Source organism: Eschrichtius robustus, chromosome X (genome assembly GCF_028021215.1).
Source record: "Eschrichtius robustus isolate mEscRob2 chromosome X, mEscRob2.pri, whole genome shotgun sequence".
Lineage (NCBI taxonomy): Eukaryota > Metazoa > Chordata > Mammalia > Artiodactyla > Eschrichtiidae > Eschrichtius > Eschrichtius robustus.
The window spans coordinates 98,676,639-98,695,089 of NC_090845.1; the positions used below are offsets into that span (position 1 = coordinate 98,676,639).

General features: G+C 39.1%; 1 protein-coding gene across 15 annotated transcripts in view; it reads left to right on the forward strand.

Annotated features, from left to right (window-relative positions):
- The window catches only part of PAK3 (p21 (RAC1) activated kinase 3), a 275,538-nt gene that overhangs the window by 196,286 nt on the left and 60,801 nt on the right, over positions 1 to 18,451 (forward strand). For all 15 annotated transcript variants that reach the window (XM_068532427.1, XM_068532429.1, XM_068532413.1 and 12 more), the window contains 3 exons: positions 5,355 to 5,455; positions 11,068 to 11,221; positions 12,727 to 12,764. In XM_068532427.1, the coding sequence (XP_068388528.1) occupies positions 5,355 to 5,455; positions 11,068 to 11,221; positions 12,727 to 12,764 (293 nt within the window). The remainder of the gene's footprint in view (positions 1 to 5,354; positions 5,456 to 11,067; positions 11,222 to 12,726; positions 12,765 to 18,451) is intronic.

Here is an 18,451-nt window from a genome sequence, read left to right on the forward strand (position 1 = left end):
ATAGGAATAAGGTCATGAAAGAGTGAGAAGGCTAGCAGAATGGGAGGCTGGGCCCAGGGAATGAGATAACAGGGTTATTTCAGGGAAAGGGTCATTCTGGATAATGAAGAGGCCTGGGGTAGCTGTGGTTCTCCACTCTGTCTGCACATCATCTATGGCGCTTAAAAAGATCATTTGCCCAGGTCTCATCCTCAGAAATCCTGATAACAGTAAGTTCTGAGTGGGCCCAAGCTGTTGGGATTTTTATGAAACTCTACGGGTTATTCTGATGAGCAGCCCTGGTTGAGGACCACTGGTTTAATGGTGGCCATGGGAGTGGATTGAAGAAGTGGAAAGGAGATGAAGTTCATTAGAGCTGAGGGAGGTCAAGGAGTTAAAAGGAGAGGGTGTGTATGAAAGAGGTGTCCATTTGTATATTACGTTTCACAGAGATGGCAGCACTGAGTGTTGGAAGGAATACTGGGAGCCAAAGTCCTCAGTGGATAAGAGGACTTGGCCAGGAGAACTAAATGGCAGTACCCTCAAAGGAGGGGACTTTGTAGGAAAGTGCAGAAGTACTGATCTCAAATAAACAATATGGAATAAAAATGAGGAAACTCTGCCCTTCTGCATTCCCCCGGACCTAAAGACTTGGAATGGGGAAGAACCATCAGCGTCCATCAGGATTATCTGAGGAAGTGATACCTTCGTTGGATAGTAGGGTTTAAAATTATTTTTCTCAACCCCAGCTGCTTAATGGAAATACCGGAGGGCGTTTAAAAATTAAAGGTGCTGAGGTCTACCCCAGTCTAAATCTGAATCTCTGGGGGCGGGCAGGGCTCTGAAATCTCTCTCTCTCTCTCTCTCTCTCTCTTACTTTTTTGAAGTTTCCCACATGAGAGTGATGCACAGTGAAGTTTGAGAACCTAAGGCAAGACGTCAACAGTGCATTTAATGAAGAGGTTGAAGTGAAGGTGTAGGGGGAGATTTTAATGGAGTAAAGCCCTAGTCACTAGAGAAATGCAGAACATTGGGGTCGGGGTGTATAGGAGATGACAGATGACTTCTCTTTCTTTAAAATGTAGTGGGATGGGGAAAGATGTCAGATTGAGAGATTCTGGAGAGATTAGCTGGCCCCTGGAGTTACAGCCAGAACCATGAGCAGGCAGAGGGTCCCAGTGCCAAACACCATTTGTAATCTGGGGTCTAGTCAGCAATTTGTGGCCTTCGCTCTAGGTTCCAATAGAATATGGTTGACACACTTGGAAAGTGGTACTCATTTGTTCTTCTGCTCTCTGCAAATATCGACCCAGAGGTGATCAGACCGTGTCTTATGAGCCCAAGATTCAGGTTAGGATGAGTCTTGATATAAACAACCACTGCTTACAGAATTTTCTGGGGGAGATACAGACATTTTAGTATTCCTTAAAAGAAAAAAAAGAAAGTTCTCAGCGAGTCTCCATTCAGCCACTAACCATTTACTGAAGACTAACGGCTCAAACCTATTGAGGTTTTCTTTTAATGCGACTGAGCAATAAATAGTGTAGCTATTAAGAGCTTAGGTTCTGTAGACACAATTGAGACCTAGGTTCAGATCCTGACTCTGACACCTGCCAGCTGTGTAATCTTGGATATGTGGTTTAACTTCACTGAGTCTTACTTTCCTCATCTATAAAACAATAATAATGCCTGCCTTATAAGATTGTGGTGGAGATTAAATGAGATAACCCTAGAAGCACTTTGCACATGGTGAATATTCCGTAGATGAGAGTGATTACGTGTGCAGATATAAGCCAGGTGCTAGGGAATGTGAGAATGAATAAGATATAGTCTCTGCCGTCAAATATCTCAGATTTTAGCTAGAGAGATAGGTATGTAAAGAAGAAATGACAATTCAGTGTTAATAAGGGCCAAACTCAGAGTACACACTGGGTAGCTCTCTGGGAGCATGAAGAGAAGGGCAATCAACTTTGTCTGCAGAGGGAAGACAGGAAAAGACTTGCCAAAGGAGAGGAAACACAAGAGTGAGTCTTCAAGATAAAGGACTAATGGGCGCAGATGTGGGGCGTTAAGAAGTAAGACTTCCCAGGCCTCCGTGTAGCATGTGTAAAAGCTTGGCAGTAAGAGAAAAGCTTGGCAGTTGAGGGAGCATGAAATGGGTATGGAACAGCGGGGGCCATAGCAAGAATAGACAGTAGAGAGGTACGCTGGGGGCAGATTAAGCAGGCCCTTGGCTAGCGTGCTAAGGAGAATGAACTCTGAACTTCTGGTTAATGGGGAGCCATTGAAGGATCTTACAGGCAGGAATGCGGGCAGATATATATATTTCAAAAGATTACTCCGGCCACAGAGTAATGAATTGCAGGGGGCAAAATTGGAGGTAGTAAGACCAGGTGAAAAATGCCAGTGCCTTGGACTAAGATGATGGTTTGCGGAGATGAAAGGAAGGAGATGGATCCAAAATGAGTTTGGGAAATAGAACGTGATGACTGATTATGGTAGAATTAAAGTAGGAGTCAAAGAAGCTCCCAAGTTTATGATTTGGGCAGTTGGGCCAGGGCTGAAATAACCAAAAGCCAGAGTAAGCATGTGCCTAAGGCCCAGCACATCGGGGCACCCAAAATGTGAAAACATTTTGATTTGGGATACAGAATAGTTTTTTAAAAGACTTAAATTAATCATCATAGGAACATCAGAACTTTTGGGGCTTCCTTCCCTTTTTATGCTTTAGTATTGCTTTTATTTGAGAGAGAAGATCATAATCTTTTCATTGCTTAGAGCCTCCCAAAGAGGAGGAGTCCAAGGCCTTAATCCTTCTCTGATCTGGGTGGTGAGTGCTTATCATTTCACCGAGAACATGGACACTGAAGGAGGAGCGAGTTTGGGCTTCCTGCCTCTGTTACGCTTTGTCCTGCGTGAAGAGAATGGCATAATTAGGCTGGTAAGGGACTGGCAACCAGCTGGCCTTAGGGAGACCCCATTAGGCTGATTCACATAGCTCAGCTGAAGTGGAGTGTTTACGTCTAAGTCAACAGGCTTCAATTGTGCAGCCATTGCTAATGCAGAAGTAGGGAGAGCCTGTTTGCTGGCAAGAGAGGTCATGGATGCAAGTTGATACAATGATTAGAGATGGAGACTAAGCTAGGGGTTCTTAACCTAGAGCCCAGGGGAATTTTGAACCTCTGAAGTTATATGCAAAATTGTGTATATGTGTGTGTAGTGCAATTTTATAGACAGAAGTACCACAGCTTTCTTCAGATTTTTCAGAGTGATCTTTGACACCAAAAAGGCCACCAACCACCAGAGTAGATTTACTATGAAGTGAATAAAGCTGCTTATTCAGAGTTTCTCACTTGCCTGGGACTCTTCCAAGGCTCTAGAAGAAGCCCTAGCAATTTTGTATTGTTTTTACCTAAAGGGAGCTTTCCTCTCAAATTACATAAAGTCTTTGGTCCCACAAAATCTGTATCTACCCCTGCCAACCACAGATTAGGGAATTACCCAACATGAGTTAGTATCTGGGAGTGAATGCCATCCAAGAGAAATGCATGCCAAAGACTGCACCAGGAAAGGCAGAAGAAAAGATGCCCATCAAATGAAGAATGGTCACTGAGGGAGGAGGAGAATCAGACCACATTGTCAAGGAAGTATAAAGAGAGACGGTTAGCCATGTCCAACATGGATGGGAGATCAGGAAAGAGGAAAATAAGAAAACGATTACAGGAGTAGCTGGGACATCTTCAGTGGAGTGGCAAGAACAGAAAGCTGATTGTTCTGTTTGCCTTTCTGGACAAGTAAAAATGGTAGGTGAACAAGTATAAATGGTAGCTACAGTCCATAAACATGCAGGGAAGTAGAAGTACCTACCCAAAACTCTAATGTTCAGTTAAAATGATAGTCAATAAAGTAGGCTCACTGTAAATGTGGAATCCATGCTGAATTGAAGTTAGATGGCACATATGTACTTTTCAAAATGAGTCCTAAATGTGTCCACGGCCAGGCAAAGACTTTGAGTGACCCTTGTCCCCCCCCAACCCCAACCTTTCTTTCTTAATCCTGTATCTTAATCCTCTTACTACTTGAATTTCCATATTTCTGTCCCATATCTGTCCTCTGGCTGGCGATATGGAACAGTGAGAGAGAGTAGAAAGTGAAAAGAAGCCATACGAATGACATTTGAACATGAAATGTTTTGAATTTAAAATTTGTCCTGGGTAACCCACAAAACCAGTAATCCATTATGGTTAATTAAATGTTGTCTGAAATTGAGACCAAGGAAACATCTGTTTGAACCAGAATGTTCTAAATTTGCCACCCTGGCAACTCTAAAGTTGATTGGTTTCAATTGGGCAAAACTGGTTCATGCTGACTTACCCAGTATTAGGGTGAGTATTATTTTTTTGACTGTGAAATGCAGCCATATCAGAGATACATGCTCAAATTTGCTGCTCTGTCTGTTACGGAAGCTAGTAAATGCCATTTTACAATGTTTCCATAATAACTTCCTCCTGGGATCTCTTTTGAGATAGACTAATTTCATTACAGTTCCCAACTTAATTTCTTCAGTGATTATACCTTTAAAGGCTTTTGATTTATTAACTGTTGATGTATTTCTTCATAATTGTGTCACTATGAATAATCTGCTACTTGAGGACAATGATTTTGAATGGCTACTATGACAAAATTTATAGGGACATGGAAAAATAGCTACAAACTAAAATGACTAAACCAAGGAATTGGTTTGAGGTTTCTAAGAACTCAATAAAATTAATTCAGTAAAAAGCAACAATTTGTGTTTTGTTTTTTACTAGCAAAGTTATTGCTTTGCAATAGTATTCTCACTGAAAGAAGACCAAGAGCCTATTAAACTATGCTTCATAATGTAAACGTGTAAATTAAAGTTCTAGTTACTTGATATTTAGCTATGGTTTAAAATAGAAACAATTCATAACACTTTTATAGATAGCTTAAGCACTTTTCTATTCTTTCTTTCTAATAGTAAGGCTTAGCTTGACTTGAGTCTAATGAATTTCTTCTATAGTAAGTGGTATTTGATCCAACAAGACCAGTTAAACACAATATACCTAGATACCTGCTGATTACATCATTAGACTGGTAAAGGACATAAATCAGTTCGACTGCAAGTTTTGTTTGAATTGGATTTGGAAATTTGTAAATTATTTGGACATAGCATTTTGTCAAACTCTCAGCCATTTATTTAAATAAAATTATAAATTCTGGAGTTAAATGTTGTTATAATTGTGTTGGACTCAATTGTCTTTCAACTTTGTAATTATTTTGATGAACCTAATTGTACAACTTATGGATGCCAAAACTGTATCCCAAATAAATACATGTTAACATTTTGCCTTTAGCCAATAAGAAGAAAGAGAAAGAACGCCCAGAGATCTCTCTTCCTTCAGACTTTGAACATACGATTCATGTGGGGTTTGATGCAGTCACCGGGGAATTCACTGTAAGTAAGCTCCTTATTTTGTTTTGTAAGGCATGAAAAGATTCCTTTGTGAAAATAGGTTTGAAGGAAGAATTGCCACGTCCCAAAATGTCAGACTTGATGTCTTTGGTGATTTCAGGGAAGATGGACTTTCCCTAGACAATCACAGATGGAACTAGAGAGTGGCAAGAGTATTGGCAAAATTATTTTGTCCATCTTAACAAAAACGTCTGATCGCGGTTAGCCTTCAACTTGATTGAAAATGCTAATTTACCATGGCACAGGAGATGTAGTCCAGAGAGACTCAGCTTGAGCCTGTTCTTTATCACTTGAAGTGAATCAGAGAACCACTGACTCAACTTGGCCAGTGAAGACAGTCTATCTGAATAATTCAGGCTTTACAATGGAACCTGGATTACCCAGATAAGTTAACCACACTAACCAAAAATCTCTGTAAAACTGACCTTTTCTTCCCTTTGATTTCAAGAACATAGCTTATTTTTAGGCTTATTTACAGGTATATTTTGTAGACATTCAAAACAACAGACCCCATGTTTCAGGAAGAAATATTGATGGCTGTATCGTATGCTTTAGTGGTTATATGCTTACCTTATATTTGTATATATGTGTGTGTGTGTATATATATATATATATATATATATATATATATACACACACACACATATATACAAATATAATATATATACATAATGCACAATAAATACCAATAAGAATTCTCCAGAAAGACTATAGCTATAGATCCAGTCTTTCTTTGGATACTTTTAGTGCTCAAATAGCACATGATCTCAGATCTATGATATTTTATACCTTTTTTTTTTTTTAAAGATCTGGCATCTTTCTTTTAGATGGATGAAGGAAAAGATGTGGCTAGAAACATGTCCTCAGGAAGATTAGCTACTTTTTCATACTAGTAAGGACCTCAATCAAAATGTGCATTCTGAGATAATGAGTAATTTTGAATGCATTCTGGAAAAAAAATCTTTGATAGAACCATCACCATTAATTCTTGGATTCTTAAACCAGAGAGAAATTTAGGTATTAAATAATTAAATTTCCTATTTCATAACATGATGGTTAGTGAGCAGACTGTGTCATAAGATTAAATTTTTAAAAAGAAGGAACAAATTAATTTGATTTGGAGAATCAAACCATGTTTCTGAACTGACAAATTACCTTCTTTTTTCAATTCCGGAAGTAAGCAGTGTGAGAATGAAATGGAAACCGACTAAATATCTTAGCCTTGTAAAGTGATGTGAGCTGATTGTATGTTCTCAGTAGCAAGCAGAAGAGAACGTTAAGAAGTGCTGACATTGATAAAGTTGAGATATTGGTTTAACCAATTTCATCATTGGAGTCAGAGACATTATTCAAATGGCCTTGAGTTTGAGCCCAGCCTCTGTTCTTTGCTGTATTTGAGAATATTCTGTTAGCTACACTTAGAAAATATAACCTCACTGTCACCACTACCACCACCATCATCACCACCCAAAACAAAATATATTTATATATATTTTTATAATCTGAACAAGTTTAGATTTTTAAAAAATCATAAACAAAGAGATGACTATTTTTTCTGATGTTTGAAACAGTGAAAGCACTGAATCATTATAAGTTTTATCTTAAAAATCTTCCCTTTTTTATTTTTAGAACTGTCTTTCCAGTTTTGACCTTTTTGTTTTCCATGTGCTTTTCTTCTGTTTTATTGTTGTCATTCCATATTTCTCTGTTCTTTTATTCTTCCTTTTTGTTTTCTGATGTGAAAATTTTCCCCTCCACTATTCTCATGTGATATTCTGGTTGCTTTCCAATTTTTAAATTTTTTCCACTCTTTCCTACTTGCTTGACATCTTCTGATACAATTTCTCTATCTTTAGCTTTTCCTTTGTTCTTTATGGGTTCTGAATGGAAATGAAGGAAAGTGAATCACCATCATCTTGCTGACTGGAGACCAGCCATTTTCACTTTGCTGTCAGTTAGAACCCCAAGAATCAACCAGAGAGGGGTGGGGTGGGATGTGTGATGGGCAATCTTTCCAATTGTGAAAAACAGTTTGATGCAACTGAACCAAACCAAACAAGAACCTTTCCCCTCCTCCCAAAAACCTAATATAAAGTAAAGTGTTTGGATGCAATTGTTAGAAATCCACTGAATATATAGATAAGACACAGGCTAAATTTGGAAATCTGATGTACTTTATTGTCGCTGCGATAATCTTTCATAACTATTTGTCCCCACATTGTTTTTTAAAGATACCAAATTCTGCCCTTTTTTTCTTTTTACTATTTTAACCTGTGATTTATATTTACTAACCTTAAAAATACCAAATGATAATAAGCTTTTAAAAGTCATTTTATTGGTAGGATTTAGAATGGGGTCTTAATCGCCCCAGTACCACTAATTGGCTGTGTGTGTGTGTGTGTGTGTGTGTGTGTGTGTGTGTGTGTGTGTTCACGTGGAAGGGGAGGGACATATTACTAAATTTGATCATTACGGTTGTTGAGGTTGAATTTTGAGCAATTTGTTGAACTGTCGAGTCCAGTTGTCTCACAAGCGCCTGTTATTTGGGATATTTGGACACTGGTTTGGTGTATTGCTTGGTGCTTACCCTTTGGCTAATTGGCCCATAAAACCTTGTACACTTGGTCACACACTTGGACCCTGAGGTTAAAATTAGGTTGGGAGGTGAGATTTGGAGTATGAAACTATTATAAGTCCTTACCCTTTATATTGCCATTTTTGTCCCAAATACTTCAGAACTCCCCCTTCCAGACCTCTAGACCTGTGACGGTCGCTTCAAGTCAATCAGAGGGAAAAATGGTATGAGTGATATAAATTATCATTTCTTATGATAAGATAAATGCTTGGCCTGTTGTATCATGCTGCCATTCTCCTGGGCTACACTGGACAATCCCCAGCTTGATGTACATCTAGTTGTTATTACATACGTGGTCAGGCGTTGACATGTGCTCCTGCTTCTGAAGCTCACACTCCCAGGTCTCCATTAGCTATCTGACTTTTGGGGTTTGTACCTCAATTTGGAGTAATGACTTATGGCTTTCTGATTACGTGCCTTTATGGCATACCTTCAAATTGAAGTGTCAGGTTTCATTGATGAACTGGTTTATCTCAACTTAAAAAAGGAAAAAAAGAAATTATGTCAGCAGTGTAGTCACGTGGTAAGTATAGTTGTCTGGAGGATCTTTTGCAATTGACAGCAGTTTTTCCTGCTGTCTAGTGATCACAAGACTATTATCACAAAAGTTTAGAAGTGCCATGAGTATGTATAATAACTGCAAATATTCTAATGATTATGGTAATGATCATGCCAGTGATGTCTGCTCTGGTGGTTATGTGCAATGCATACCTGGTTTTGTAACACTTAATAACCCCTTTGGCCATTACAGTATTAACCAAATGCTATTAATTGCACTTAGAATCAGAACTGGGATCATGCATGGGCTCCTGAGTTCAAATTTTTGGCTTAAGGCTTTAGCATCAAATTGCGTGATGAATGCATGTAAAAGTGTCCTTTCACTGTGCTTGGAGTAACCCCAAATGCCAGGAATCAAAGACCTGTATCCCAAATCAAATCAGTTGGGTCAAAGCATGTTTCTGTAGCATTGGAAATATCATCTTTATTTAGACAAAGCTGTTACCTTATATCTGATCTTATTTTGTGGGAAGTGGGACTTTAGAACTGCGGCATTAAAATGGAGATTATTCATAATATGCTTTGAAACGAAATGGTTTCCCTTTCCCTGGTCTAAATGTCTAAGAAATTCAAACATAGAGTCTGGCTGTGTGGGAAATCCTTAATCTAGTTTTCTCTAAGCCAGCCACGACTTTAGCTCCAAAATACAGAAGAATCACCTTAATGAGAACAGGTTAAATTCAGCATCACCATATACCTCTTCTTTGAATTTTAGCCATACAGACACTTCCAATGTGAAATTGAAAATGGTTCACCAGAATTGGGAACTGAAATTTGTAAGTTCATCACATAGCCATTGGCTACCTGTGATCACCCAGTCGTAGAAACAACTTACAAATTATTGTTGAAGCTTTTCATGATGCCATCCTTCTTCCCTCCAAATTCATGTTTCTGCCTTTTAGTAATTTCTCCAGTCATTTAATGGTAATCCTTATTATTGCATATTTATGGAGGAAGCATCTGGCCAAAAGTGGAACTACGCATCCAAACTTTGGAACATTGTTGTTTTCTCTGTTTTCTTAAATCTGTTGTCCTGTAGCCTGTCCTGCCCCTGATTTAGTTAATACCTCCCTATTTTCATAACCGCCCCACTTTAGAAGGGATTAACCCCTCCCCATTCAGACCCATTGGTTTCATCTCCTCCCACCTTCTAAGTTGTCCCACATTCTGTTTTAACTTTCTTTTCTTTCTTTATTTACGTCCATTACAGCCAGATCTCTATGGCTCACAGATGTGCCCAGGGAAGCTCCCAGAGGTGCGTCACAGGCCCAAAAGAAGCTTGCATCAAAGTGCTTCTTTGAGATGTCATAGCACTGCAGCAGCAGGTTCATGTGTGTGCAATACAGTTGTTGCTTGGCTTATCTCACTTTTCCGTTGTCATTCCCAAACTCTGGAGGCCCACGTCACACATTGTTTTGCCGAGACTTCATAGGACAAAGCCACGTAAATTGTGTCTAGATGCACTTCAGGAAGAGTGTGTCTGTTTCTCGCTCCAAGTTCTCTTGGAGGTTGGATAATTATGAAATGGGGACATCTGTAGGCCGAACATGTAGGAAAGAATGCTGAACGCTCAATACAAAGCTAACCTCTCTGTGTAATTTTTGCAATTCTCCTTGGTTAGATTGCCAAACACTCCCTCCTCTCTGCTCCAAATGCTTCAGATTATTGCAAATTTTCAGAAGGCATTGGCACGGTTGCCACTGTCCCCAGGTTCTATGTGGCCAGTGACCGAAGTGGGGAGGAGGGGATGGGGGGAGGAGAGGAGAAAGCTGCAGGGAAAACGTTACTATTTAGCACCCCTGTGGTTATTGCTCGTCCATGATTCTATTTTTGTCTCCTCTCAATCCCCCTTTATATTAAAGCTCTAGGACCCCCCCCTCAAAAATTACATTTGATAACCACAGAGTATGAACTGACCAAAGGTGAGGCTTTACTTTTATTCTAAAAGATATTCGGATTACAGCATGCCCAGAAACAGCTTATGTTATTCCAGTCATATAAAATCTATTGATCTGCACTATACTATGCTGTGCACAAATTTAGAGAAGTCTTGCTATGTCTGCCCTGAGTCGCCAGAAAAAATAAGCTAAGCCGTAAACATCATTTCATGGATGAGCAGAGTTAATATGGAGGTGATTTTCATGCGCTTTTTTTTTTCTATCACAGTCATACTCCCACCCACCCTTTTTAAGTTGGATCCTAGTTTTACCTATGTGTTTTAATTAGAGAAGAGAATGATTGCATTATTAAGTTACTAACTTTAAATCTAGAGTGTAACTTCAGTTTCCCAAGTGTAATCCTACAGGTAGCATGGGCTTCTTGGTGAAGAACTTTACTGGCACATGAAAATGCAGCTGCTGAATGTTCTGAGCTGCCATTCTTTCCCTTTGGTTGTCCACAGGGAATTCCTGAGCAATGGGCACGATTACTCCAAACCTCCAACATAACAAAGCTGGAACAGAAGAAGAACCCCCAAGCCGTTCTAGATGTTCTCAAATTCTATGATTCCAAAGAAACAGTCAACAACCAGAAGTACATGAGCTTTACGTCAGGAGGTAAGAGTAAATCTAGGATATCAAAAAGTGAAGAAGTGGGACTTCCCTGGCGGTCCAGTGGTTAGGACTCTGCGCTTCCATGGCAGGGGGCCCGGGTTTGATCCCTGGTCTGGAACCAAGATCCCAAAAGCTGCGCGGTGCAGCCAAAAAAAAAAAAAAAAAAGTGAAGAAGTAATTCCAATCTCAGAACCTCAGGATTAGAACAGAATGCCTGGAGGGTATTCGAAGCCAGTTCAAGTTCCTTTTCTGAATGACTTCAACATAAGTCAACCAAAAGATGAGTTGGAAGTTGAAGTTGATGTTAGGAGATTTACAGTACTTGGGTGATTTTAGAACTCAAATAAGGAAATTGTTCAGTGAAGCAGTAGTTGTCAGTTTGAATCAGCAATCACAATTGTTGTTTTGTCTCTTCACTGGCATGAAGACACTGAGTCACTTAGGATCAGGCCTTGTCATGCGTTTAGGAAGTAAGAGGTGTCTGGATCAAACCCTGGTCTCTTGAAATTTATTTTATCCCTTAGATTCACTGAATTGCATGCACCGTGATGGCACAGCACAAATTTTGTGGTTGCTGGGTTATTTTGATCTGACCGCAAAATCAGACTTTAAAAAAGAAATCATGTCTTGGTATTTATAAGAGATTGACATGGCCACGTTCCTGCCATATCTCGACTTCATTTGCTAGCCTGTAGACCCAGCCTTTGAAGGTTTTATGTCCAAATTTGCATTGTAAGCAACTGAAAAAATATACCAAGCAATTATTTTGCGTTGTGAAAAAGATGATCTGGGTTGCGTCTCTAAAACAATTTATTATTTTACATCTAAAGAAAGAAGAGGATACTATCATTAGTGCTCCAGCTATAAAGAGCCCCTACCTCTTGGCATTGGTTTTAGTACAGGGCACATTTTCAGAATTTGTTCTTTATTCCACGTTGCCACTGCTTTTTAACCCTTTTGTTTTTATGTGTCGAATTCTCTCCGTTTATAAAGATGAAATCCTGAAAAAACTATGTTAGAACTCGACAGTATCTGAGTTATTGCTCTATTCTGAAACTCACCATATGTTTTCTTGACGCTCTCGTGTTGAGGCTAACTAATAGCATAGGAGGGGAAGGGGAGGAAGGGAAGGGGAAAGGAAGGAAGGGTGGAAGGGAGGAAGGGAAATGAGGGAGGGAGGAGGAGAGGGAAGGAGGAAGTCGGGGAGAAATTCTGGATATAGACCTGTGAAATCATGCCAGTCAGGAGTAGGTTATCTCAACATTCCTCAGTATAGATGAGATTCACTGGAGGCCTTCATTAAGATCTATAAAATGGGGTGGCGAGAATATGTGATGATGTAAGGGTGTGAGCTATTTTAAGAAAAACTAGTCATTTGTCATAGTATCTATTTAATACTGAATCAGAAAATTTCCTTCTGGTCAAACACATGCAGTTTTTTAAAGCATGGTCTCTAAATGAGGCAGTCTTTATGGAACAAAGGTAATATCTTTATCTTCACTTTTCAGATAAAAGCGCACACGGATACATAGCAGCCCATCCTTCGGTAAGTGAAAAATTGAAAGCAGTTTTGTATGATCGGTGTTTCCAGTGGTCCAACAGAACACAGTTGTGCAGATCCTGTTTTTAGATGCACATAGAATCCTTTAAAAATATTTTAAAGGTATAATTTAGATACATAAAATTCACCCATTTTTAAGTGTACAGTTTGATGAGTTTTAGTAAATTTATACACCTGTGCTACCATCACCACAATCTAGTTTTCGAACACTTTCATCACCCCAATAAGATCTCCGAGGTCTGCCTAGAGTTAACCCCCATCCACCCCACCCTAGCCCTAGGCCATCACTAATCTGGTTTTATAGATTTGTCTTCCTGGACATTTCAAGTGTAAATGAAAGAATACAGTATATGTCCTTTTGGGATTGGCTTTTCTCTCAGCATAATGCTCTTAGGATTCATCCAAGTTGTTGTATTGTATCAATAGTTTGTTCCTTTTTATTGCTAAGTAGTATTCCATGGTATGGCTCTACTGCTATTTAACAATTTACCCATTGAAGGATTTCTAGACTGTTTACAGTTTTGGGCGTTTATAAATAAAGCTACTATGAAAATTCACGCATAAGTCTTTACATAGACAAATGTTTCTATTTCTTTTACATATAGAATCTTGAAAATAATCATCATAATGATAGAAACTTCTCTTTACTGGACAAATGTGCCAGGCACTAGGCTAATAATACTTTGTATTCACTTAACCATTCCTACAACCCAATTAGGTAAGTCTTATAATTGTCTCCATTTTACAGATGAGGCTCAGAGAGGTGAAATAACTTGTCTAAGGTCATACCACTACATCTTTTGGTGTCACCTGTTCCAACAAAGTGAGACTTTGCCCAAAGTCACATAGATAGTTTTATCAGAGAAGTGACTAGAAAATAAGCAACCTAGCTCAAGGGCCTTGGAAGTGCTATAGTATCTGAAAGAATACCCATACACAGAAAACAGTCTTAGACAAGGCTTCCCTTTACATGATTTTCATTTTGATATCCTGATAGAAATTATTTCCTGCCTCACTTGCTTCCTTTGGAGTGAAATAATTAGCATTAGTGAAAGTTTCCTCACCGCTTATTCAGAGTCATGGATAATCAAGCTGATTCTTCCTTTTATAGAGGACAAATGCTGGCCTGCTTGATGTCACCCTGGGCAGCCAGTGTGACAGCAGTAAATCATTTCTGGTAAAAACTAAAGGCTCTGAGATAATATGGCAGTGCCTCAAAAATTTAGAAGAGAATTACCACATGATCCAGCAGTTGCACTTCTGCATATATACCCAGAAGAACTGAAAGCAGGGTCTTGAACAGATATTTGAACACCCATATTCACAGCAGCATTACTCATAGCAACCAGAAGGTGGAAGCAACCCGTGTCCATCAACAGAGGAACGAATAAACAAAAGTGGTCTATCCATACAATGGAATATTATTCAGCCTTAAAAAGGAAAGAAATCCTTACATAGGCTACAACATGGATGAACCTTTAAGACATTATGCTAAGTGAAATAATCCAGTCACAAAAAGACAAATACCGTATGATTCTACCTATATGAGGTATCTAGAGTAGTCAATATCATAGATACAGAAAGTGATTGCTGGGTGAGGTGGAAATGGGGTGGTGTTGTTTAATGGGTACAAAGTTTTAGTTTTGCAAGATGAAAAGAATTCTGGAGATGGATAGCAGGGATGGATGCACAACAGTATGAATATATGTAACACCCCTGGACTATACACTTACAAACGGTTAAGATGGTAAATTTTATGTTATGTCTATTTTACCACAACTAAAAAGAAAACCTAAAAGAGTAAAGGCTCTGGGCATAGGTGTTTAGTCTTATTCCTGCACTTACAAGCTGAGCCACTTTGAGAAAGTGGCTCAGCTTCTGTGACCCTCTCTTTCCTCAGCCTTTAACTGGGAATAATAACAGTACCTACCTCCTAAAACTTGTATGAATATTGAATATGCTAATGCATATAATATACTTAGTACATTACCTAGCACATATTATGTGTTTATTAAATGTAAGCTACTATTGCTACTATTTGTAGATGGCAACAAAGACGAAAACTCATTCTCTCCATGCATGAGACTTGTCTGAGGCCATGGTACTGGTGCCTTGTTCAGAATTCTCAGAACAGAGCAGAATGTAGCCCTTCTTTTCTCACTGGTCATTGCCCTCCTTTTGCTTCTTTGCCATGACAGCTTCCTGGGCCTCACTGAAAACAGCACGTGAAGGGAGATAATAGCAAACTGGGAAAGACAAAAATACCAACCTTCCATGAGCAACACATAACTTACCTCCCTTGATTTAATTACTGTCATTATTGTGCGATACTAGATAAGTATCTTGAGAAAGAAATAGTTGTTATCTTTTCAGGTCGTCAGTTATTTTAAACACCAACCTGCTAGGATAGTCTGTGTGTTGGTTTTCATTTTTGTAAACAGCTTATAGCTCCTAGGATATTGGCCCTTTTTTTTAGCTTGCTTCTATTGGTTTTACTTGCAGAATTAAAACTAAATCTACATAATGTTCAAAATATTCCGTCAGATCAGAAAAAGAAAACTCATGAACTCACTGTTTGGAGATAAAAACAACTGGATATTCACTTATTTAACATGTATTTATCAAGTGCCTCCTTATAAGCACTAGGAAATTTAGAGCTCAGTCTGGTAAGGGAAGAGAAGTATGAAATAAAGAAGCACAGTACCATATGGATCATGTTACATACCATAAAATATGTCCATGCGCTATGAGAATTCAAAGAAAGGAGCTTACTTTTAGCTGGGGAGGGAAAAGGAAGCAGGCCCTCATCTTCAGGGGCTTAAGCTCAGTGCCTAGTACAAAATAGACACTTGGTACGTATTTGTTGAATATTGAATTAGAAAATGCTTCATAGAAAAGGTGGAATTTGAACTAGATCTTGAAGGTCAGATGCGATTTGGATCTGTGAAGATAAGGAAGGGCATTCTAAGCAAAGGGAAAGCATGATAAAGGGCAGGGTAGTGAAAAGAGCAAGGGGACAAGGGGGTATGGCTTTGAATGAAGACTGAGATGCAAGAAAAGGAATCATAGGAGTTAAGCCTTGAAAGTTAAGTTGGAGCCAAATCATAGAAGCCCTCAAATGGTATTCTAAGGAATCTGGCCTACGTAAGTGTACAGTGGGAAGCCCTTGAAGTTTTGTGGAGCAGGAGAGTTAGGTGATTAAAGCTTATGCTTTAGAAGAGTGATCTGATCGCAAATGTCCAGAATGAATTAAGGACAGAAGGTAAGACTGGATTCAGGGAGACTGACTGGGGAAACATCGCAAGCATCCAAGGCCAGAGGTGATGAGGGCCTACGTGAGATAGTGGCAGTGGGAATGGAGATTAGATTTAAATTCCAAAGATGTTTAGGTTATTGATTAGATGTTGAAGGAAAGGTTGAGGTCAGAGATGATTGCAGGCTTTGGATGCTATGTGGGTGGCCAAAAAGATGAGGGTATTATCTTTCAGGAGATGCATATTTCTGGGAGAAGATGCTGAGTTTCCTACTGGACAGTTTGAGTTCGAAGGTTTGGCAAGACTTCCAGATGGAGGTGATTGATTAGGCTACTTGAGTAAGGCTGGGTTTCTATTGATTGAATGAACTGAATTTAGACCCTTAAGGTCAGGTTGGATCACTTCTTTGGGGCTCAGTAACTTGGGACTGGGGAATTGCACCTTGTGTTCTCCTTATGGCTGTAGGGGGAGATTGCACTTAACACTGCTTGTGCTTTTGTTGCATTAGAAACACTCCCAGTAGACCTAGCTATTCTACAGGATGTGATTTAGTGGGATTGACTACCCCTTCTCGACGTAGCCTGAATTGCTCACAAGTTTTGGCATCTTCTAGTAGCCTGGGTGGGAATCAAAATAGAAACAATGTTATATTCACTAAATGTGTTAAACTAATGGCAATATAATTAATAATGAATTCGGCGATGCCTCTCATAGTCATATGAATCTGCTTTACTGCCCACTCGTGATAGCTTCTTTGGTATTAGTGTTATTAAATGCTAAATACTGTTCAGGGATCTACTCTTCAATTTGAGGCTACTTTGAAATTCGTGTATATTTCTTGTACTATTGAGAGTGAAGTAATGCATTGAGAATCCTGAGCTAGTATTTTGAGTGGAAGGTAACAGCAATAATATGAATATGCCGTGATTAGTGCCTAGAGAAACTGGGTATATGTGTGACAGATGACACTTTTTTGATTTACAGTACTGGCTTATTTTGTTCATCTACATTAGTGCTTTTTAAAAATTTCAGTATGCATTAGAATTGCCTGGATAGCCTGTTAAAATGCAGATTCTAGGGCTCCATTCCCAGAGTAGAATGGAGCCCTGAAATCTGTATTGTAAACAAGCAACCAAGAGGGGATCTCAGACCACACTTAGCATTATCTAAAGTCTCCAAAGTCCTTACTTCTTCTTTCTTCGACCTTTAACAATTAAGCTCAAAGAAAGGAGAGTTTCCTAAGGTGGTTCCTCTAGCTGGTGTATTCTCTAGAGCAGGGTTTGCAACTTGGAGTCCATGAATGGGCTTCAGAAGACCTATGAACTCTTGAAATTATATGTAAAAATATGTGTGTACCTGTATTTTTCTGGGGAGATAGGCCAAACCCTTTAGAGTTGGAAATGAGTCCAAGACCCAATCAGGTTAAGAATAACCTGCCTTGCTCGACTGACTGTGTGGCATGATGACTGTCAAAAATACTTAATTTCAAAAAGACAAAAAATTCCTTACTTGATATCCATCTGTCTCTATTTTTACAAGTTTAGACATGCTAGACATAGTAATCCTCAGCCTGGAAGGAAGAGTGTAGCAACATTATAACTTTGACTCCCCCAAAGACCATCAAAAAAAGCTGTTAATGAAGCAAAGCTAAGTTTATTATACTTACAGGAGCAAGAAAGAGCACTGCCAGTGTCTTAGAAAGGGGATGTCAAGGGAGAATATCTATAGGGTTTTGGAGCACGGCTGTGTGATTTTGAAGCAGGTCTCGCGAGACCAGAAACGAGTTAGGATTGTGCAGTGTTTCTGATAAAGTAACTTTGGATTGGGGAATACAGCAAAGTGAGGGTCTTGAACAGAGTTTTAGTGAGCAAGCTGTTGTTATTCTTAATAAGTAAATTACTTCAGTTGGTTCAGTCTTATCTTCCAAGAACAAGTATTTCTTAAAGTGAGAAGCTAAGTTATTTTTGCTTGTTCTCAGTATTGTGTAACATAAGAATGGGAAAATATGCTCTATCTTGATATTGTTTAACGCAGGGAAAAGAAAGTATGCCCAGCCCCAGTGTTATTTACACAGGGATGGAAAATCTGTGGAAAAAATACACAGGAGCAAGAAATTATGTTAATTTCAATTCTTAGTACCAAGGCCTGGTAACTATGTGTAATGCTGGGTAGTTAATGCTCCCTGGCCCAACCAACATCCAAAACATAATGTCCACTGAAGGTCACACATTCTTTCCAGCCAACCAACATGGCAGCATAGTGTTTGGTCCCAGATAAACAGACATGTATCTTCTTCCTGCCCTGTAAACCCTCAAAGGATGAAAATCTTTAGGTTTTCGAATAGTCCTTTAGTCCATCCTTAGAGACCGGAATGTCCCCATATGAAATTAGAGTAGTGAGGATAGTAATGAATGTTAA